Below are 24,446 nucleotides of genomic sequence, written 5' to 3'. Positions count from 1 at the left end.
TCTGCCAATCCATGCTTAATGGTAATGGAACTCACTCAGTAGCAGCTCTTCAGTGCTTTCTTTGCTCTTTGTTGATGTTTAAAGAATGACTATTTAGGTTCTGCAGACTTTTTACTGCACACTGTTCAAGCCTTGTCTGAAGAAAGGATTATCAGTTCTCTTGTCGAGTTTTCTGTGAATGTTGAGTTAGTAGCATACAAGCACTTTACAAACATTAATTGATTTAACTTCATAGCAGTCTAGTGAGCAGCAGACTTTATGTCTTATGGGGAAAACTTGGAAAGCTCAGAAGACTAGGTGAAATTTTTGCATTAATTTTTGGAATTTTTCAGTAAGAATTGGTTTATGCAGCATTATTACATCACTTTATGTTCAAATCACAGCTCCTCCTGACTTCAGCTCTAGCCCTTTGAACTTGAATTCAAGACACCAGGGTCTCAAACAAAGGGCAGAGTGAGAAGCACCAACTGGCATACTTTGTTTGGTTTGTTAAGTGGGTTTTCCTTGTATTGTATAGAAACTTGGTGACAGGAACAGGAATACAATCCAGTTCTCTTGAGCAGCATTCATCAACCTGCACAGGGCCGCTCTTCATCCTCTTCCTGCAGTTACTGGCTTACTCACTATCCGCACTGCAAGTTCTGCAATAAGTGAATCAGGAATCCTGCAGCCATCGGTTTCCTGTTGTGTCACTACACAGTCCTCATTCATTCTCAGAAGAGTCTCATTCCCTGGAGTACCGCTATGGTGTTTATCAAAAGAATATTATGTAATCATATAACTAAAAATGAGATCATAACACGCATGAATCAAGTAGCTGAATTAAGTGAAACTGGTAGCCTTAATTTTTATGTTTCTTAACACTTTCTCTAGGTTGATCTGGTAGCTTTTAAAATGTCCATAATTACTAGCTCTTCCAGCCGTTCTGGTGTTCTTTGAATGGAGATATTAAGGCTTGCAACTTCCGAAGTTTTTTAAAAGACATCATTTTTAAAAGACATAATTTGAGGTACTGTTGTAGAATTGGGTACTAGTATGGGCTCTGGAGCCTATATACACAATGCTTTGGCCACTCTTTCTCTTTGATTCTTTGAAGGAGTTAACATCTTTTCCAGCCTGTCCTTAGTTATCTCCTGTCCCACTTCTCTACTGAGTTGTCTTCTACTTCTCTTTTGCATGGTCAATTTGAGCTTTCTATTGAGCTTTTCTATTTCTATTGCTCCCAGTTCCTACCAGAGGCTCCTTGTACAGCCAGTACTGCTCATTCGTAATTTCATTCTTCTGCCTCTCCTAACTACCTATCCCAATCATCTTCTCTTCAGGGCAGTGGTAGTCATATGATACATCTCCTCACCCACTTCCACACAGTAAGAGCACACACAGACAGAGGCATCTTGCTGTCAGCCCCAGTACTTGGCCCCATATCATCACATGGAACAATGGCAAGGGCATGATGCATAAGTTTATTGGAGTATCGAGACGAATGTGCTTGATGAGCAAAAAAATCTTTGGAGGATATAACCGAAAAAATTGCAGAAGCTTCCACTGAATTTGTGCTAACTGCTTCTTGTAACATTAGGTAACTTAGGAAATTAAGATAGATTTTAGTGAGGCTAGCAATAGAGCATTTGCTTGATATGAACGTGATCATCCTGCCAAATTTCAGACCCCTCAGTAGACTGTGGCAGAGCGGAGGTTATTTAATGGAAGATAAACAGCCATTTGAAGGAAATATTCATCATGCTCTCTGCTACCTGTCCAGCCTGGAGTGTTTTAAACTCCTTCTGGAGCCAAACCATTCTAAGCAGAGATCAAAATGCCACCCAGATCCTTGAGTACTGCCATCCAGTAGCAGTAATAACTCCAGGAGAGATCTTGGTTGTGCTTAGTCTGCTTGAAGAAACCTGCAGTTAAAATGGCAACATCAGAGTCTTTTTTTTGTGGCTCCTTGTATTTCAGTAATTCCTGTGACACAGGTGTAGATCCTCATGGACTTTATTTTGGCACATTAAGAATCAAGTAAATAGAAATGTCCATTTTTATACCCCAGGCACCACAGGGTGTTAACACCTTCTCGTCTTTAATGTAGTTATAAGATAATAGTCCTGGGAGATAGCAGAACTGTGACAGAACAGGGAATTAAGACATGCCCTCCCAAATCTCAGACTGAACTTCTGTGCCAGCACTGATCCCTAGTTTTAAACACTTCTATGGTAGCACTTTGTGCCATGGAAGTTGATAAAACTTGAAGGTGCGTTTTATTCTCTCTAAAGCATCTGAGGTTCAAAGCTGAGGTTATAAATGTAACAAATGAGGCTTTTCAGAATAAAACTTATCTTGCTCCGACTGTTTGAACGATACAGTTTCGACTCATGCTTTGCCATATATAAAGGTGTGTGTATACACTTGGTATGCACAAGGACTCAGGAATCGCAGACTTAACCAGTGTAACCCTTACAGTTCATGAGTCTCAGAAGGCCCATCTCAGGGAGTCTCAGCTCATTTTAGAACTCATCAGCTTCAAGTGTTTTAAGATTTATTGGAATATAAAACAATGACCTCATTTATACTTTCCTATCTGCAGTTTCTGTTGGTCCCACTCCACTGCCTTTTTTTGACTAAGGCCAAACCTGATTTATTGTATTTTGATAACATATGAACAAATTATTTCCTTGAGCAGTCTACCCCCACCCAGGGCTAGAAAGTTGGATCATGTTATGTGAAACCTCAGCCTCTGCAAGTAGACACACTGCTTTACCAAAAGTTATGTGTTAAATTGTGTTTATGTTATGTACCTGGCAACACAGCTGATGTCCATACTCATTATTCATGGAAAAAGGGCCTCATTAGTGGCACGACATGCACTGTTGCTGAGCTACATCATTGTGGTTTCAGAGTTCAGTGTCTGTCAATAGGGTGCAGATGACCTAAATACTGTTGAATTCTGAAAAGATTTTTGGCTGTGATTTGACATGTATCCATGTTATTTACAGCAGAAATAGTTATGGCTGCTAAAGAGGCTGTTCTTGATGGAATAAGCTTCTGGTATTCATAGTGGATAAAGTTTCTGTGCTCCTCTTTCACTGCTTTTTAAATGGGTTGTTTTACAGTGGAGTATGTCTGTTTGTTGTGATGTTTAGAGCAAATGATTCACTAACTTCCCTGGGCAGCCAGTTGCTTTGATTGTTTTTATCTGGTAACCTGGGCACTGTGTGAAAACTCAGACATTTCTGGCAATGGAAAGTCAGATTTAAAAGGAATGGATGCCTGTGTATTTAGTCAGAGTGATGCAATGGTTCCTCCCTAAACCTGTCCTTGCTTTCAGTTTTTTAAATTACTCTTTTCCAGTGAGACTGTAACCCTTCTGATTTGCAGGAGCAATACCTTATACACATTATCCTTGCACTTACCTCCTTGCACCTCTATCATCATGTAGACAGAGTCCCAAACTCAGAGTTCACTTCAGAAGGTAACTTAGACCAAAGGGTACATAGAAAGTAGGTTTTAAATACAGAAGGTCTCATTCTGCTCTAGGCTATGATACTTTTTTATTTGCTAATGGCTTACTTCAAAGAATCCTACTTTAAATTGGTTTTAAATCAAAATGCAGGCCTTTGAAGAAACACTTTAAAAAGAGAATCTTCTTTTTCTTGGAATACTTTCAACTTAGTGAAATCCAGTGAATGCAGAGAAATTTATTCTCTTGAAATGTAGCCTATTCAGGCCTACTCTCCTTTCTCCAAGTCCCCCTTTGTCCAATTTCTTCTTGTCCTACAGACATATAAGAAATGGTTGAATTATATTTACATAGAACTTGAAGGTATTCCTCTTGTAGAGAGTTGCAGACTGATTAACCAATTGCATGAAGTCTTAAGATATACTAGCTAACATCTCTAGGGTTTTTTGTGTATGTATGTATTTGAGGTCACAGCTCCACTCCATCACTTTCATTACTTTCCATGATTACATTTGGTGGTTTTGAGATGTTCTTCTGGTGGAGTTAACTGGGTAGATGTTCTAAGTGCAAAAAAGGTTTTGCTTCCGAGTTATAGATGTAGCAAGTGACAGTATGGAAGCAACCATTCCCTCATGCACACTGTTTTATAATCCTTCTGTTTCTTTGAAAGGGAGACCTTAGGAGAAAGTTCCTTTTAGTTAAGGTCATACCAAAGCCTAGTCTACCTTCTCCAAGAGTTGCAAATCAGGTAAGACCTCCAGTTTGTGTAACAGGAGTATCAAGAGAATGTTTTTTTCTTCCATTACATCTTTCTTAGCTTCTGCTTTTAACAAGTTTCTGTTCTCCATGTCAAAATCACTTGTCACTTCAGCTAGATCTCTGCATCAGTTCTGTGTCTGTTCATACCATCTGGTCCCTTTTTTTGCCATATGATTCTGTGCAATTTTTATTTGTTTTGTTTTTGTTTCTCCTGCTTTCGAAAAAGCACAAAAAGTCTAAATTAATTATACTAATCTTGCTCCTTCTAACCTATAGGAGAAGTTATTGCTTCTCCTCTGTATGCATGTAGGATTGAGATTGGTCAAACCAAAGGGGCTGACACCTGCCCTGTCGCTGAGATACACATCTCAACAAGAGTTGCATATGAATTGTTTACAACCAGGAGTGACTCTCAAAATCTTTCCATTACTGAACAGTTTAAGTTTTAGTTGTGGTCATGGCAAAATAAACATTTTTGTGCTGAAATGTTTTTCCTGTCCTATCAGGGGACCAAAATCCAGGCCTTAACGTACACAGTGGCTAAGTGCTTGTGTTTGACTGGGGTGTTTCCACCACTGAGGAAGAATGTCAAAAGTACAGCGACTAGAAACTGCTATATTTTTCAAGCACAAAGTAAGCGTTAGATCATTGTATTAATAGTTTTGCTTCCTCCCGCAAGTTTTCAACCCTGTTTTGTTGAAGAATGCAATGACTATTCTCATGGGACATAATACTGCAGGATATTAGGTATTTTTGACAAAGTGTTTTTCCCCGGATGCTCAGTTTGAACTCTCCTTTGTTGAATTCCATCCCATTACTCTTGCTTTTAATCATTTGTATCAGCTTAATTCACTTTCTTCCTTAACATTTGTGTCTTTATAGATGACTGTGTCCCTCTTCTGTCATCGCTGATCCAGCTTGCACGTACTTATTTGCTAGAGCACTTTCAATCTTTCCCATAAGCAGTTCTTCCTCCCGCTTGTTCAAGAGCTGACAATCCAGCCTGCAGGTGCAGAGGACTTGGGAAGTTTTGTGCTGACAGGGCAAGTGTTGGCAAGACAGGCTGAGGGAGAGAAAATCAGAGCTGGGGTTCACCCCCAAGCCGTAGCACAATATATGTCTTGTGTTCCACCATTTTTTGTTTTACCTCTTCACATAACTTCTTCCAGTTTTTTAGTATACTTTCAGTCACATATTTTTTTCAGTTACATATTTGGAAATATGTGAATGATTCCAGCAGCTTAATGTAGTTTCTCTCCAGTCCTATATGAAGAAGAAATAGCAGTTTGACTGGAAGGATCTTACTGTGCAAATTATGGCCCCAGATCTACAGCTTATTTCAGCAAATATTTAAGTCCTATTAGTGTTGATAAAACTATTTGCCTATCTGAAGCTAAGCCCATGGAAATCTGTATTGTTGACTTGGGAATAATATATACTTTGGGGTCAAAATAGGGAATAATTCCTGATTTGTGACTTAGATTTTGCATTTATGAATGACTAAAGAAATCACGACATGCCTGCCTCTTCACTTTTAGGGCCTTCTGATAACTTGGATTGGGAATGTTGCATCAGTCCCCATCCAGATTCATCATGTCTTGGTTTAGTTGCTATTTTATAAGAGTAATAGAGCCCATGACCTATTTAGGTGATATGGCATATTCTGGATATCTGGAATCAGAAGTAATGATGTGGTTGCAAGTCTCTGTCTACATCGTCTTTCCATTAGTTCACTCTCAGAAGCAGCCGCTTAAGAAGCAAATGACCAGAAAGAATTCACTTTACCAACCCTCCCTATAGCTGACTGGGGCTAATTGAAAGAAAATACTCGTAAATTAAGTCTAGACTATTTTGTATTCTGTTTAAAGATACAAGCAACAGGGAAGACAGAGAGCCTTTTTTAGATTGACACATCAGTTCTTATTAGGCAAAAATTTCCTGATGATTTTGACAACAGAATAGCAGTCACATCTTTCAGCACATTGTGGGAGCTCCAGAAGTAAGCACAGGAGGGTGGGAAACAATATATGTGAAGATATGTTGCCAGATGGCTCACAGACCTGGACACAGTCATTTATGAAAAACTTCACTACAGTGCCTGACAGAGGATGTATCTCCTAAGGCTAGTTTAGACTTGACTCCTTTGCTAAATTCAATTTGTAACCAGACATAGCTGTTCTATGCTTTTCTCTAAAATATGAGGGTCCAGTTGTGGAGACGAAGCCTAAATTATATGAAGATTTAAAAATATTGTAGTGATCAGACCAGAATACAACAGAACCAAATACTTACAATCTTAACATGGAGCAAACAAAAAGCAAAACACTTTTGGAGGGAAGTAGGCTTGAACCTACTGAGGGCTATCTCCACAGCAACATAAACATGAACATTTGTATGTATTTCTTCCATTGCCAGGGGACTGTAGGTATTATCCTCAAATAAATGCTGCTTGCTCATTAGCAGCATCGTACTGGAAGAGGCCTCCAGGGTGAGTCAGGTCCCCTGCTGTTGCCTTCCACTACATGATGTTATCCCTTCCATGAGCTGAGCAAGCTCCATCCTAGAATTAGCTGTTTTGTTTGCCCCACTCTTCTACCTGGAAATCTGCCTCGAAAAATGACTTTTAAGGAATCTGCATTTAATCTCCAGCCTAAATTTACTTCTAAACAGTGGATTCTTGTGCCAACATTATCCTTTCCTAAGCGACCCTTCTCCTTTCCTGATGTTCCTTGTGGATATGTGTAAGGAACAGTTGTATCTTCTCTCAGACTGTATTTCATTTTGATTGTTATAAAAATGATCCAGTCTTTCTGTTTACTTTTGTTGTTCTTGACCATGGGTGATCAGATTTGAATACAACATTCCTTAAGAAATCCTGTTTCTTCTGCAGGAGTGACTCACGTGCTGTACCTGAGCCTTACCTCACTTCACCACATATCCTATCCTTACAGATGCCAGCAGTTACTGTGAATAGTCTTGTGATCTATATACACAGAAGTTTCTAGCTCAGGAGCTCTTAATGCCTGCTAGAAGATTGTTTTGTGATATGGTGTTTTGATTTAGTACATTTAACCATGTATCAAGCTCAGTTTCTACTGTGTGATATTTTGATCTCATAGCCAAGGATTTTAATAATCCTCACAACTTGGTCCATGCAGCTTGCACTGAAGATTCTCCATTCAAGTATCAGTGATCTCATGCAGAAACTAGCCTTTATACATGTGATTGGAGGGCTTTTGTGTGTTGAGTGGTCTGCTTGTTTAACCTCATGGATTGTGTGTGAATGGCTGAATTGCCATTTTTTTTGCAGTCATTCTGGCTTTTGGTGGCATACCTGCTCTCTTTGATGAAATTGAGCGAGCAGCTTTCGCTGGCATAACACGCATTCTTCCTCTGCTACATCAGTTACATACTTCAGACCTTTTGATTTCTTCTAGTTTTCAGCCCCTTCAAACAGACAGAAAAGTGAAGTGGTGATCTTGCTGTATTATTTGAACAGTCCAGGCAAGCATTCTCTTCTTGGTCCTTTTTATATGTGGAGTTTGCCATTTGCCTGGGAAAAGGTACTGTCAGGGACATCTAGGTAGCCCTCTTGTTCTGTGTCATTCGTGCAAAATTTGGTAAAGGTCAGATCCTGAACGAGCATTACTAGGTTTGAAATGGTGCAGAGGAAAATATTTCCCATGAGGTAGTGGTGCCTTGATGGCCCAGAGGAACACTTAAGGACAACATAGGTAAGGGAAAAATAAGGTATTCTGTTGACCAATTGTAAACCTTATAAATGACAGCACATCATTGATTTTCTTGTTTCTTTCTCTTTTTTTTGTCTGTTCCATTCCTCTACCTTTCACTCCATATATGATTTGATTAACAAAGTTTATACTGAAAGACAGAGACCAGTATGTTCTGAAAAAGGTAATTTCTGTTTACTGGAAATCACTTTTAGCTCCTAATGCTAAGGAAAACTTGGTATAAGCAGGGCTGCTGAAGGTGCTTATATTTTCTCCTCCTATCACTGAAGATGTGCTCCCATCTGTATCTGTAGCTAGCTTCTGTTAGTGGAGTAATGAACATATGTCACTCAGATTGCTTTGCATGCTGTTGATTGTAATTACTTTAGTCACCTCAATTACATACTCCAGTGAAATTATAGTTGGAATATATTATAAAGCAGCTGCCAACAAGATCTTTACGTCTCATACTTGAAGTGCAAGTGCATGAGCAGACAATAGAGACGATTTAATATGTAACATTTTCAAAGTGCCTCAGTTATTCTGGCAATGTTTTCTGTCTAACAGAGCAAAGTTCTGCTTGGTTGTTAGTGAGTAAAGGATGGTGACTGCTGAGATAGGAATCGCTTGTCCTCTAGCTTTCTGGAGCCCTGTCGTCTTGCCATGGTCTTTACTGAGGTTCAGTAAATCACAAGTTTCTCTTAACCCTAAAGTTACCAAGCTCTGTGGTAATTTCATCTTTCTAATCAACTTTAACAACAGACTGAGGGATAAATAGTTTCTTAGAACAGTAATCAAGTTATCTAGTCTTCACTTTTACAGTGGGCCTGCTCCACTGCTCTGTGTTTACTACGCTATATATTTACTATTTACTATAGGAAGCTATAATATTGCAGCATGCAGAAGTGTGTGCGGAATCCAGCCTTTAGTGGTTTGGAATGGGGGTTGTTTTGTTTTATTTTTCGTTTAGCTGTGATCTTTAACTTTTTAATGCTGGCATATTTCAGTCACTACATGTGTCTGCTGGGTAGATTACTAGTGTGGAAGTCAGTTCTTCTCTGTGGGAGAAGTGGGAAAAAATCTGTAATTCAGGTCTGTTAAGCAGCATTTCCCCCTGCATGCTTTGTGCTGATCTGCTGGTAGAGAACAGGTATAAATTAAGTTGAACTAATGGGTTAATTCAGGTTTATGGCTTCTGTGTGTCTCTGGAACAGCATAAAATGGCCAGAGACTGTCTGGTGAATACTTCAGTCGAAGAGTTTCATAAGATGCAAAACACTTTATTTTACTGTCGATCTTTAACTGCAATAAATCTCATAGTTGTTTGCTTGGAAGTCTAATCCATTATGACTTAAATAGCTGTCTTAACTTGTGTAGCTGCCACATATTCATATTAGACAACCGCTTCTGAGCGGGAACAAGAGGAGGGAATAAGATAACCTTCAGCTATTAATTAGATGTTTTGTGAACTATGGAAAAATTCATGTATTCCAGGTTACTTATACAATCATTTATGAAATAATTCTTTCATTATGTCTCTGTCATGTCACTCTTTGAATTAGTTCTCTAATGAACCCAGCTGCTGCTTAAATAGCTGTTCTAGTGGTCATTAACACAGGTTTTCAGGCCTGTCTGTTGCATGGAAGTTTAAAAATCCACGTGACATGGGAGTACAAGTCCCAAGATCAGAAAGTACTCTGAACTGATGTAGTAATTTTGTGTATGCCATGCATACTCTGAAGTATCAACCAAATACTTTTCTTTCTGCAAACTTTTAAATTTTCAGATGTTTACTTTTTTCTTTCTTTTCAACAGATATAAGCTTACCAAAGTCAGCAACAATATGCTACACAGCTGCATTGCTCAAAGCCAGAGCTGTCTCTGACAAGTAAGTGCATAAGAACCACTGTCCAGCAAAATTCCTCATTTAACTCAAGATTTCTCTTAGCTGAGCCCACACCCTAACAGTCTGCAGGGTTAGCAGGAGAATTCAGTCCTGCAATAAATTAATAAAATTACTTTATATATAAGAAAAATTTTCAGTGATCAAACATTGCACTTCAGATATTCCAGAAGAAGAAAAGAAGAGAAACAGCATAAATTTGATTCTTGTTTCGGTTTTATGTATACTGTCTGGGTGAGCTTTGGCTTCCTAGATAGTATAATAAAGGTGGAACTAAAAGGTGTTGTGTGGCTGAACCTCTTCAACTTTGCATAAACCTGACCACAAAAAGGTAATAAATAAATGTGGATGCACTGGTAGCAATGTCGTTTTTACAAGTGCTGTCAGAAGACTGCTTGTCTACTTAAATACCAGCAGGTGGATTTAGCTTTGCTATGTCAGGGATTCTGAGAGGTAGATGACATACATATTTTTAGAGATACCAATATCTGCTCATTCCTGTTTTGGTTTTCTCTTGGGTCTCAACTTTCCAAGATGCTGAGTACGTCTACTTGGTGCCTGTGGACTTAAGAGCACTGGTCTGCTCTGAAAGGGTGCTCAGCTGTTTGTGAGATGGAGCTCAAAAATCCCAATTCTGCTCTCAGATGCCTTCACACAAATCCCAGGCAGAGTTGTGTCTGTGCACCTGAGGGTCTAATACCTCCCTAAAGTTGGAAAGCAAGTAGAGTGGAAAGCCATTTTCTTGACTGACATCCTGACAGTTTTTGCTTTTAAAGTGTATGTACACATCAAGATCTAAGTAATTTTCTTTCATTCTTTTTATCCTGTAGATCGCCAGTACCTACTGCAACATCTTTCCTCCCTACACAGCGACTCCAGCTTGGGAGGGCAGGGCTAAGGTTGTCACAGCTTTCCCTGTGGTGTCTGCCTGCCAAGTACAGCTCTGGAGTTAGCCGTGGGGTGTGAGGTGAGAAAGAGATTGCATGGTCTGGTTTTTCATTCACTGGGGCAGATGATTTGCCCACAGTTTGGGCATGCTACCCTCAATGGTGCTGCGGCCAGTAGACCACCCGCTACTGCTGCTGCATCGTGCTTCCATCCCAATCTGACCCAGGGGCATTGGGTTGGGAACCTCCCTAAAACCTCCCCAAATCCATTTTTAATAGAAACCCTGCAACAATAATTTTGTATCGTTTTTTGGGGTTTTTTGTTTTTTGTTTTTTTGCTTTTCTTTTTTCTGCAACTTCAGCCTTGAATTTGCCCCTTAACAAGGTACCTAGAGCAAATTTAGACTAGTGACAGAGAAAGGACTGTTTGAACTGACTTTCTGCCATGATAAGATGCAAACATGCTTTCCACTTCTGCTGGGATTTTCATTGGCCTTGATGTAGCAGATCACTCAGAGTTTCCACTTGCTATGGGAGTTTGGAGAGCATAGACAATTGACTCAGTTTGGTTACATGGGCCCATGTTCTAGATTCCTTTTTTGGCTTTTTCTTGCTAGCATTTCTGACCTAATGTGTTTGTTTCTTTGCTTTTGTAGGTTTTCTCCAGAGGCTGCCTCAAGGCGAGGGCTGAGTACTGCTGAGATGAATGCAGTGGAAGCTATTCACAGAGCAGTAGAATTTAACCCACATGTGCCAAAAGTGAGTATGGAGAAAGCATTGTTAGCTTAAACCCTGCTGAGGACCTAACTCTTGATTTCTGTGTTAGATTAACAAGTGATGTTATGGAAAGGGGAGCAAACAATGAGAAGGGAATGAACCTGAGAGTATGCACAGTTTTTTCATTTGGTATTTCACGTTCAGTGTGTTCTACTCTGGACTGTGCAACTTGAAATTTTAGCTGAAGTGAGTCCTCTATGTGAGCAACAATTACATGATGGATTGCGGTAGGAGACAGCACCGACTGCTATGCTGCAGGACAGAACCATACATAAAGACAGATTATTATTTACAAAAGAGCCATTAAAGATCTTCTAGTTCAAAATAGCGTATTTTATTTGTTTTGGTGATTACACGTAAGAATATGTTTTTGGCATGCTATACAAAGGAACCTGTTTGGAGCTCATGCTGTGCTTCATATATGTTGCATTAGTAATTCCTTATGCAGCACCCTGTCATTAAGTTCTGAGAATGCAAAGCTCAGAGATGAAGAATTGCTGAGAACTATAAAGTAAGAAAGGGATTTATATTCTAATTCTCTAATCTGCTCTCTAGATATGTATCTCAACAGTAAAAATCTTGCCCAGGGGCTGTTAAAGGCTAATGTGTTTTATTCTTTCATCACCTGATACTCAGTATTGCAGTCCGTAAGCTCACTGTAAAATCAGACTAGAGGCAGATGCTTTTTGGCCTTTGGAGATCTGCCTCTGAACGTCACCCCACAAACCTATGAACCAGCAGTGCCCTTTGAAAGCAAGCAGCCTCCACTGGAGAGCAGAAGACTGGAGGGTGCTAATGTAGGGAGCCTATTCGTTGGGTGCAGCTGAACAACAAATCTGGTCAAGATAAACCCAAAACCTCTTCCATATGTGCAGATGGATTGCAGAAAGTGAGTTCTCATGCATTGCAGGAACTAAATATTTTCTGTGTGAGCTTTATCTGTTATGCCAACCACTAAATAGCATGGTTTAGCTATCTGAAAGTTAGGCTGTTTGTTTAATAAATCATCTAGACTTCCTCTACAGGCAGTGGAAAGAAGGAGCTATCTTAGACATCTCTAGACAGACTTTCCCTCCGAGGTGCCTGTTTCTACACTGACTATGAAAGGAGCAACTATTTTCCAGTAAAAGCCTGATTTTTAGACAAGAAGATTTAGGTGAGATGAGTCTCTTTGTATTATTAGCTGATCTATTTTTGTGCCAAGCTATAAAATGAAAATACTAAAAGAAGTTTGGTTCCAGGACCACTTCTGTGGAACTCTGTTTACTTTATTTCATCCCAATGGTTCTTGCACCAACACAACCATGGATATTTCTCTTCTGCCTGGTTGCCTGTCTAACTCTATTCCAGTCCTGTTCTGGGTAGCCCTTTCTGAATGTTTTACTGAAGCCCAGTTAGATTATTCTGTCTTATTGTCTAAAAAATGAGGTATCTTGCCAAGCAAAGATACCAGTTTAGCCTGTCATGGGCAATCCTTGGGATTCTGTTCTGTTTTCCTCACTTGCCTCTGTGCTTTTGGTAATTCTTTCCATCAAAATCTTTTTTAACAGTTTGCATGCTAATGATTCAATATTAACGCGTATTGTTTACCTCCTTTTTAAATGAATGCCATTGCATTTGCTTCTCTCATCACTGGATCACTTGATTGTGAGTGGGGATCTTTTTGCTCTAAGTCAGTTATGCTAGTCTGGCCATCTCTGGGAGTGGTTCTTCACTGCTCAGGGACAGAGATCATTGGCTGCAGTGGCCTGTACATGCTCCTAATGTCCATCCTGCTGTTGTCTCTGTGTTCTCCACTGCCGTGAAACTGAAGTTAAGTCTTCATCTGCTACCTTTTTGCTTGTTCTTTTTCTGTTTATACTTAAGAGCTCGCTTTTCTTTGGTTTTACTTCCTTTGCAAAATCTACCTTACTCTAAGTTGTGGCAGTTGCTGCATAACCTCTGCACTTCCAGACCTCCAAGATCCTGCTTTTCTTGTAGCTCAGGACTTTCATTCATCGCTTGTGACCTCTTTCTCACTAGTCAGCTTCTGTTTAAGTGGCTGTTCAATACGAGGCTGAATCTCCTCTCTGTCAAGTATCCCCATTGTGAAATGCAGATTGTGTGTTATTTTTGGTAGTTTTGATTTAAAGAAATTCCAATCTTCTCCCTCACTTAAGTTTCTGAGCTTTTCAGTTAGTTTTCGCGTTGTTAATTGATTCCTCAGTTTTTCAAAGCCCATCATTTGGAAATTGAAAACCTTTGTGAAACATAGAAATTATCAGGATAAGTTAGTAACAGGAGCAGACTCGAGTGGTTTTTTAGTTCATGTTTTATCATAAAAACACTGTAGCCTATTACAGATTAATATACAGCAGTGCTGATATCACAGTCAATCTTTCTGCTGTTAGCTAAAGGATATTAAGTGGCAAAAATATATTTTGGTTATTATTTTATGCACAGTAGGGATATAACACCTCAACTTCTGCTCAATTATGATTGAAATATCCAATTTGTTCTTAATGAAATGGAGATAAGTTTTAGCAAACAGCATCACAAGAAATGTAACAGTGCCAGTGCCACAAAACTAATATAAACTTCAAAGCTTTAGATTTTAAACATTAATGAGTCTCTTGTTCAGACTGAGGGAGAAATAAATTACAAAGGTGACAAATTATTTAAAGCATTTGCAAAGTTCCCAGCAGAGGCCTTGAAAGCAGGGAACTACACTATTAAAGAGGGAAAAAAATTGGCTCAATATGTTTCTGGTTTGTCTCCAAGGGAAATTTACCATTTTCAGGGCAAATAATTAAAATTTAGAATAACTGCATTAAAAAATTATTACTAGATACGCATTTTCAAGACATTTAACTTGAAAATGCATATCTAGTAATAACTTGAAATAGCAGGTTTTTGCTAATGAGATTCTGAGGCAAAGGGAACGCGGAAAACACTCTGAACATGCTGAGATGCTGCTGAGCTGGATTTAGCAAGAAAAAGAGACTGGGTCTGCTGTTATTTTACGCAGGTTTGCATACAACAGCCGTGGGATTCTTACAATGCTGCTGCTTTTTCCCTAGGAGGCTATGGCCAGATTGCAGTCCAGTTGCATAGTGATGTTGCAGAGGTCAGATATACTTTCTTTTGAATGTAATCTAAACATGTAGGAACCCCTTAAAGAAGAAGCAGTTTACACATCCCAGATTTCCAACTTTACGCAGAGGTGAGAAACCCTGCAAAACCACCTTACTTCTGCATAGAAACCAGTGTGTGTGCATGGTCCCTGAGTCTTCTCAGTCTTGCCATGAAGATGTTGGCACCCACTTTCATTGGTTCTAGATGAGTATGCATCACCTTGTTTGTTTTTTTTTTTTCTATCTGCACAAAAAACGCCTCTTGCATAGACCTAATATGGCTGACAGCCTTTCTTCTGACAGCCACCTTTTGAGCAAATAACCTTCTTTTGTGACACACGTCTCTTCTTCGATTTTTGAGTACATTTCAATGATAATTTAATTCCCAGAGATCAGTCCATTAAGTCTCAGCCGTAGGTTATAAATTCTCAATGTTTTTGGAATACACTGGAGTCAAGATGAGACATGTGGAGGTACCAGAATTTGCTTTAGGTGAACAAAGGCAATAGAGAGTGCAGTGCAGCCTGCCAGATCTCTGCAGGAAGCTGGGCAGCTGACCTGGCTGTGTCATTCTTGGAAGCTGAGCTGTGCAGGGTAAGGCCAGCCCAGGTGTGTCAACTATGATCTCCTTCTTGACTGCAGCGAAAATGGAACCACTGTCAAACTGATCCAAGACTTCTTATTCTGAAGAGATCTTACCTGTAAAAAGGTTTCTGTACTTGAAAGTGGCTTAATTTTTTAAGCTATACAGGAAAAATATCTGTTAAAACATACTATGTCTATCTGCAGTTTGTCTTGTTTCTGTTACTGGAGCAACTCAGCTACAGTAAATTGCATTTTATACTTTGGCAGAGATTGCCTATGCAAAAAGATAGCACTTCACCAGGCCAAGTGTATTCAGGGTTCTTTTTAGTAGAAGATAAATATAACCAGTAGTAAACTGAAGACAGCAGTGCAGCAGGAAGAACAAGCAAAGAGCTATGGATTTCCGTATGAGAAAAATCACAACAAATTGTATGATTTGCTTGTGAAGATTTGTCTGAAATTTTTTCAACCATCTTTGTCTTAAAAGAGATTCTATGGAGTAGTATCCGTTTGTGTTAGTATAGCGCTGTGCACAGCAGAGTTTTGGTCCCAAGGAAATGTGCTGACGCTGTCTGGCAACATGCTGCTCAAAAATTTAAGAGTTAAATGAGAAGGTTTTTATTGACACTAAAGCAGTGCGGTATCACTGTAGTTCCAGAGGGTGTTGTATGGAAAAGACAGCAGTACATCCTATGTCATGGAGAGTATATAATCTGTGGAGTGGTGGGGAAAAAAGATTATGTGTGTAGACATGCACACACACACAGGACTTCATCAATATTATTTATATCTTGTGTTTGGATCTTCCCCACTTACATGTAATGCAGCTATCTCAAGCTAATGCTGATAAAGTACCACAACTGTTACTGGGACTTTCCTCAGCTGTGGAACACCCTTTCTGAACTGATTTGCAAGGCTCCCTCCCTGTGTTCACACTACTCCTGAAAAGCCCCCACTCTGTTCTGTGACCTGTGAGACACGAGCTATCAGTAAAGTCAAAGGGAAGAGAAAACAGATGAAGGTCCATATATCTGATCATTAAAAGTGAGAGTGGTCTGCAGACTGTTGTATGGGTTTGCTGTGTAAGCCAGGAGCTGAGTTGATTTAAAGAGTGTACCTGCTGAGGTTTGCTTTATTTGAATTGGACAACTTAAATATTGATATTACTTTAAGAAATACCAATTTTGTGTCTAAAACAGCTTCTTAAAATGGTGTTACAAACCGTTACACTGACTTAAACACTTTTAAAGATCTAGATGTTCTTTATTTCGTCCCTTCTCATTCCTGTCTTATTTTATTTACTTTTTTAGTAAGAACTGTGTGTGTCTTTATGCTTGTGTCATTTCTAGTAAGTTGTGGTTGCTAATAGAAACAAATAACGCAAACAAATTCATATACCAGATGGGAAATTAATCTGGTTTGCACACCCCATGATATTCCAGAGAAACTATTCCAGACACGTTTAAGACCGTTTTTAACTGTTTGGTGAGACAGTGATTTGGTTTTGTACCTCCAGCAAAAAGGCTGGGCTTCTTACTTGCCATCAATCCAATGAGAACTTGTAAGGTGACCTAAAAGTGGCTTCTCTGGGCATGTAGAAACCAGTATTTTGGAACTGTTCATCCTGCTGGGAGGAGGAGAGTTCCTGTTCAAACAATGTTAAATTCTCATAGTTTGGCCTGGAGAGATGCTGTCACAGGTGCAGGAGTGACTATTGCCTATAGGCGGCCTAAGCTGTAATTTCAGAGGCAAATTGTACAACTGAGGAAAAGAAGGAAACCTGCCTGAGATAGGTTGATTTATTTTGTAATAGTGCACTGAAGTAGCTCGTTGATGTGGATTGTTAAAAGCAGTCGCAGCAGAGGAGAATTAGTGGCAGAATTAGACAGGCAGGTGCTGTCAATATTGTGGAATAAATAATGTATATTTAATCAGTTCAAGTAGGAGAAATATAAATTTCATCATGTTTCACTTCATGTGTACAAGGTCCATTGTCATCCTCCAAGTGCTTGTTAAAAGTTAATCTGGAGTTAATAGGGAATCTGTCAAGAGGTGTAGGCCGTTTTCTTGTAAAGCCAGGTGGAGTTCTTACTGGTATGAAATCCAGTGGTATGGTAGGATCTTGTGTGCATTTTAGTCTGGTAACAGTAAGGGCTGTGCTCTGGACTGAGGCCTTTGGAAATGTTGAGATGTAAACAGTCAGATTCCCACCCTGAAGTCTTTCACGGCTGAAGAGAAGACTGTACCTCTCTAGTGTAGTAACTTTGATTAAGTGCAGTGGCAGCTTCTTGGAAACTACAATCAGATGTCTTTGGCTGATTTTTAACAAGAGCTGGAGATACTTACTGCATGCAGAAGTGCATCAGGACTGTGATTCACACGTTATGTGGGCAGTGTGAGGACTGCAGCTTATTGGATAGTTTCTGAAGAAAGATTTTTTTCATTTAATTTCATTTCACTGGAATTTGCCTGCTTGCCCAATCCAAAATGTTTCAGGGGGACCATTTTGTGTTTTCATGGACAATCTGCTAGAATCCCATTGCTGGGACTCAGTCCTGCTTGTCAAGTATCTGGGTGCCAGTAGCCTGCAGTTACCATAAAAAGGGGGCTGCCCTTGGCTGTGCTGTTTACAGGTAGTCCTTGAGCCCTGGCAGTGAAACCAGGGAAACCCCAGAAACCTGAACACCCTCCAGGCTCTTGAACTCCTCTTGAAAACGCAACAATGCACAAATGGTGCCTTGTGATGCACATGCACAATGGTGATGTCCTAGAATATGGACATCATTCTTATTTTCATGAGCAGTCATGTCTCTCCTTCCATAATAATCAAGCTCTTCCCTACAGCTAGGTACCTTTTTGGTACCCATTACTCCTACGTGGAGAAGTTAAACAGAAGAGCCCTTTCAAGGGCCCTCTCAGAAAACAGACTTGACATTTCTTTGATTAGCTCTATTCTGTGATTGTAGAGTTTGTTCTTTATATTTCTCAAAGTGCTTGATGAGAACTGCACAGAATGTTCCAGACGAGGTCTCTCTGGGGCTGTGTACAATTAGCATTTCTGCTGGAAATGCCTCCAGAATAAATTCATTGACAGCTTGTATGCCCCAAAGGTGGGGCTGACCTTTGAGCATAAAACAAAAACTGTTAGGAGGCCCAAATGAGACTCGAGCCATCCATCAACTTTGTGTGTGTGTTCTTGATTATCACCAAAACAGATTATGGACTACTTTTTCCTTTTTTTTTTTTTTTGAAAATTAGCTGTGACAGCATAATGAGAGAGGAGTGTTTCACATTTTTGATCTGAGGAACTTTTAAAAATAGGGGTTTTTTCTTTCTGAAACTGAGAAAAATTCAGACTGAAAAGTCAACGCAGCTGAGTGAGGACTAAGAATGATTTATAAGTGTCAAGATATGTCCTTCCATCTGGTCTTTCCACTTGATTTATTTTTAATAACTGATAACGAGCAATACATATGAATCAAAATACCCTGTTTTCATCTCAGCACTTCTAGAAATAGGACATTTCTTCCTGGTTTTTCTTTTCCTACAAATAGTGACATGGCTCTTTGGGTTTGGTTTGTTAGGTTTCGGTTTTTTTCCCTTTGAAACAATTAAATATTGAGATCTTACTGACTCATTTTTCTTTTGCAAAAAGCATGGAAATAAGAGTCATGTTCTAAATTAATGAAACAGATAGAAACCTGCAACTCTTGCAGCTGTGTTCCATTTTACTCAACAGGTATAATGTGTGTTTTTAAAAGGGTGGCACTCTCACTGGGGCAGTGAATAAGAATGTTTGCTGTATCTCTGTAAGCCCAGCAGCTCCCTTCCTCTTGTCAGCTCTTTATTCTGTTCTCTTTATCACTCTTAATCCCCTGTCCTGCCTACTAAATTCCAGCTTCCTCCATTAATCCACCTGCTCATCTTTGTGAAAGGCTGTACAGAAAATCTAAGTATTATACTTCTGCTGCTAATTCAGTTTCTTCTCTTTTAATACTGTTACCTGCATGAGAAAAACTGCATGATTTCTCTTTCCTCTTTGAAGAATCTATTTCCCAGAGTTGAAAGGTCTCTGCTTTGATCGTGGTCTCTTCAAATCCTTTACCTGTTTGCTGGCTCCTTCAGGCAAAGGGGCGACTAGCTCTAGGATGCCCTCCATGACATCATGCTATTGGTGCTCGTTTTCCTCTGGCCTTTCCTCTTCCTTTCTCCAAGGCTGATTTTCAATTCTCTTTATTTTAACCTTTATTTTTTGCCCTTTTTGGTCCTCTTTTCTTCACAGCTTGTCCTGTTTACAGAAGTCAGTGTTTAATAGGAGCTGTGAAAGGTTAATACCACCCATGGCTCTATTTCACCTCTGGTGTCAGTTGCCTTCTTGTGGGTGCTTGCACTGGGTTGTTGTCAGTCCCTAGATCCTGCAGCCGTCCTCCTGCCAGACCAGCGCACAGGCACAGAGTGAAGTGAAATGGAGCAGCTGCACACTCGCTCTGCTTTTGCCAGTGATTACAAGTTTCCTTTCTGAACCGTGTGTTAGGGCCTGACAGTCTACTGCCTGACTCACCTGCTGTCTTTTGTGTTAACTTTAGTAGTCTGATGGGGACAACATAGGCTCTTGGGCATCCTGGAAGAGCATGGCAGTTTCCCTGTGCTGTTGAACAGCAGTCAGCACTCGGCTGGGCAATGGTAGACTTCTTGGAGGAGAACTGACAAGCAACTGAGCAGCCTGTGATTTCTGTCATTCCTTTCCTTGTAAAGCATGTCAACAAGGATTGTATCTTTCCCCTTCACTAACTGGAATGTAGTAACACCAGTGAGGAGATGATGTCTGCTGAACTGATAGCAGTAGGAGATAACATCTGCTGAACTGGTTCGCAGGCTGGGGAAGGAGGAAAAATCACCTGCTTGAATAATGTCCAGGACCTCTATCTTCTCCTGTGGCGTGAACCTGCCATGGGTTTGTTTCATCTGCTTCTGTTACAGGGGATCCAGTAACAAGGAAAATTTCTTGTGGGTTTAGTCAGCAGTGCTTTTCATTTTCATATCACTTGCAATAAACATTTCAAGTAACAAGCTTAAAAGTCCAACTCTTTTTTCTGGAAATCAGGTGTTTGTTACATTTTGTAACTTTTTTTACTTTGTATCTTGTTGATAGCTACTTAGGTAGCTGCCAACCTTGCATATTCATAGACCTAGCAACCCGTTGATGGCAGTGCAGTAGGGCATGCTGTGTGCAAACTATGAGTACTGCATGTTGCCTTATAGAAAGGCTATGTGCATCAAACTGTTTAATGTCTTCATTTTATTATAAACACTTTTAATTAAAAAGCTCTCGTAATTAGGTTATCTTTTCTGGTTTGAGTCCTCTTTTCCATCTCCTCTGATAGGAGATACCTCACTTTAAAATTCTCTGTAGTCTCCCTGCTACAGCCGAAGAGCAGAATATTAACCATCTGTCAGCATATCTTAGTCTTTGGGAATAATTCAATAATTATCTTCAAGTGCGGTTGGTGATGTTACACGTTTGATGAAACACTTGTGACGGAGAGTACTTTAGGAAAATAGACCATTCAGTGCACATGGTAGAATTGCAAGCAGCTTTTTGTGGTTTTTTTATTACCTCTGAAATAATTGTGCTCTGCTTTTTTATTGCAGTATCTACTAGAAATGAAAAGCTTAATTCTGCCCCCTGAACATATTCTGAAGAGAGGGGACAGTGAAGCAATAGCATATGCTTTCTTTCATCTTCAACACTGGAAAAGAGTAGAGGGGGCATTGAATCTCTTACACTGTACATGGGAAGGCAGTAAGTAATTCCTTTTCTTACAAAGGAGCTAACCAAATATTTTTATTGAATGTCATGAGAAAATAATAGCTTTTTGTGAAGTATAGTAGGTAGGAATTTTGGAGGTGAGTTATATCCTTACCAGCACTGAAATATTTGAAATTCAGACTGAAAATACAAACCTCATTTAATGAGAAAAAGGATTCTGAAGTCTTGGATTGTGTTCTCTGTGTAATACTAAACAAAGTTACCCATTTCCTTCAAGATATATTTTCTTCCTTGTGGATAGGGAATATTAATTTATCTTCCTCATTCCAGAGTTGTAGCGATTTGTTTGTCATTATTTGAATGAATGGTTTCAAACTGAAAGAGGGTAAATTTAGAGTGAACATAAGGAAGAAATTTTTTACACTGAGGGTGATGAGGCACTGGAACAGGTTGCCCAGGGAAGTCATGGATGCCCCATCATTGGACGTGTTCGAGGCAGGGCTGGATAGGGCTTTGAGCAACCTGATCTAGTGAAAGTTGTCTCTGCCCATGGCCGAGTGGTTGGACTAGATGATCTTTAAAGGTCTCTTCCAACCCAAACCATTCTATGATTCTGTGAATGGTTTGATATTGGGAAATTGTGAAAGTGCCTTATAGGCAGATAAATATTAATGTGTAGTATAAACCAACCCAGTATTTTATGACTTCTGTTTTTCTTAATTGGCAAACTGGAGTGTGTCCAGTGGAGGATTACTAGGATGCATAGCGGACTACAACAAGTGATGTAGGAAAAGACATTGAGGGACCTGATTTTATTCAGCTTGGAAAAGACTTCTGGTAGGTGAAGGGGGAATCCAGTTGCCGTCTTCCACCGTGCAACAGAGAGATGATGTGGAAGACGAAGTCACAGTCTCTGCACAACAGCACAGCAGAAAGACAAGAGGCAATACACACAAGCTGAAACAACTAGAGAAATTTCATCTAGGCACAAGAAAAATATTTTTAGAATGAGGGTGGTGATGCATTGGAACAGGTTGCTGATAGGTTGTGGGCTCTTCGTCCCTGGAGATACTCAGAGCTCAGCTGGACATGGCCCTGAGCAACCAGACCTAACTTTGAAGATGAACCTGCTTTAAGTAGGAGGTTGGACTCCAAAGATCATACACTAACCTTCTAGCCTGTCTTATCCTGTCTTTGAGATGTGTTTGGTTTTCACATTTCAGAGAATTAAAGAGTACTGTTTATAATCAGCCTTTGTGGACTTTTTTTAATGCAGATTTCTCTTTATGTAATCTAGTTGTCCTTTTCTTCTTTGCTTTATTCTGTTCTCTTTCAGCCTCTCCATATGTAATTATACCACCTTTTTTTTCTTTCTCTGTTTGTTGTTCTCATTTAGCTTTCTTAGAAAACGTAGTTTGTCACCATGATAATTCCTAAGAAATGCATTTAATACCTTCATTGTAAAAGTGATTTAGTATCTCAGTCACTGTGTAAAATGGCCTGAACTTGCTTAATTTGTGGTGTAGGCTTCCTGAGGAAGCAATAGCTCTATTTCTAGTTGTATAGAACACCTTGCACAGTGATCCATGCCATTGCCACCTGGTATTTTCTCTGATGTATTGTTCTCTGTCCTACCTCCTTGCTTTCTTCTGCCATTTCTCCCAGTCTATTGTTTTCTGTCATAGCTTCCTTCCCAGTGGTTTGCTTTCAGTGATTTGCTTTTATGTAGTGTTTCTTCTCTTCCAGATGCTTGCAGAAGTCCTTTAGCCCAGGGCACTATTTTGCAGGGAATCCTGAACAAATCTTTTGCTTTGTCAGGCTGTTGACACCAACCAGCTTTTGGCACAGGAGGCTGGCTGCCCTGCAGTCCTCCTGCCACTTAGGAAATCTGGTCATTTGTGCCTGAAGGCAGCGTAGGGCCTTTCCGTCTAACTACATTAACTGGTTCCTCTCCTTACTACCTCCACAGCAATCTGAGTATGTACTTTATTAGCTACTGTTTGTATAGTAGCCTGTAAAGATTAAATTAGTATTGATGTGCAACCTCTGTATATTTCACTTTGCACAGTGATTTCAGAGATCGATAAACAGTGCACCAGTCCTCAGGAATTGAGTTTGGATTTTGCTCACACATAAAGGCTGCCAGGAGTTTTAATGGTTTCACCGTTCGAGTCCTATAATCATAACTTTTGGTCCTGGTAATACTCTTTACAGATGTAGTGAATTATTAATGTCACTCTTACATCCTTTACTTGCAAAAGGTTTCCTTAGCATCTCTGTGCAACTGTAAGCTAAAACCAGAGGAAACATGACAGAGAAATTTTAAAAAATTAAACACTAAATACTAAATTTAACCAACAGTCTGCATATAGTGCATGGTCAGTTGCCCCCTGTTTCTTTCTAGGTATTTATGTACTTTCCATGTCTTTGAAGTGTACTATTCTGTCAATGTGCTTAACCACAAATCTCACTTGAGGAGCTTGCTTGTATGTAGGAATTTAATACCCACTTATATCCACTATCCAGTTCTGACCTTGTGGGAATTGGACAGAATTAAGTACATTAAGTCAGTCACTTGGGTACTTTTTGAATGCTTCTGAGGAGAATAAGGTCCTTAATCCCAAATAAGATAGCCTTTAGCAAAATTTATGCAGAAGTAACTTTGTGATACTTCAAACTCCATAACTCTCACAGAGTGCTCTTCCCAAATGGCATTAAACAATTAAGAAAAGTAAAGTTATAAAAATAATGATCAACATCAAACTGGAATGCTGGTTATTTACTGCTCTGTCTTCATTCAACCAAAGTACAGTTTTATTCATGTACAAGTGAAAAAGCCCAAATGACACCACATGAAACCTTGCTCTGGGTTTGGTCCAGGTGCTCTGTACGGATGATCTGTGGTTTCAAGCATAACCAAATTTCAAGAATCTGAGGTGCTTGTTTGGTTTCTAAACTGTCAGTTTTTTAACTTGTGTCATGTTTCCTATTGTTTGCATGAAGAAGATGGTAGGGGTTCTCAGGTACTACAGTAGCTCTACGACGTGCACATGGATGAATGGCAAACTGCCTCTGTGCTACCTGAATTGATTAATGTAAAATATGATCAGATCACACTGTAAGAGTAAGACAGAGAAGTACCTACATAAACACAAACTGATACAGCTGAATCAGAGCACTTTCTTCCATGGCCGATAACATTGCAAAATTAAGCATTTCAGATATTTTCCACTTGTTTTGTAAAAGCAACATCTTTACTGTCCCTTTTTATTTTTATTAGAATCTTAACGCTACAGGCAGAAGGGACTTGATGATCTGTTAAATATTAAGCCAAACTGGAAGGAGAAACTTGTGTTAGTGATTTTGAAGTAATAAGTATTAAACATCCCTCCACAAATGTTTTTGTACAGACCTTCAAGTTAGTTGCATATAAAGATCATACAAGGCCTGGTTTATTGTGTCTG

The 24,446-nt window shown here is 39.5% G+C and overlaps 1 protein-coding gene across 1 annotated transcript in view; it reads left to right on the top strand.

Moving 5' to 3' along the window:
* Window positions 1-9,762: 9,762 nt before the first annotated feature.
* LOC104489039 (suppressor of tumorigenicity 7 protein homolog) overlaps window positions 9,763-24,446 on the top strand; it is a gene marked incomplete at its 5' end in the record, with an annotated part of 24,538 nt that continues 9,854 nt past the window's right edge. Inside the window, 3 exons of the mRNA XM_010131152.1 lie at window positions 9,763-9,835; window positions 11,394-11,496; window positions 20,865-21,015. Coding sequence (XP_010129454.1) covers window positions 9,763-9,835; window positions 11,394-11,496; window positions 20,865-21,015 — 327 coding nt within the window. The remainder of the gene's footprint in view (window positions 9,836-11,393; window positions 11,497-20,864; window positions 21,016-24,446) is intronic.

The sequence above is a fragment of the Buceros rhinoceros genome, unplaced genomic scaffold, assembly GCF_000710305.1.
Source record: "Buceros rhinoceros silvestris isolate BGI_N320 unplaced genomic scaffold, ASM71030v1 scaffold18442, whole genome shotgun sequence".
Lineage (NCBI taxonomy): Eukaryota > Metazoa > Chordata > Aves > Bucerotiformes > Bucerotidae > Buceros > Buceros rhinoceros.
Note: the sequence above shows the minus strand (reverse complement) of the source record. Positions and strands in the feature narration are given on the sequence as shown.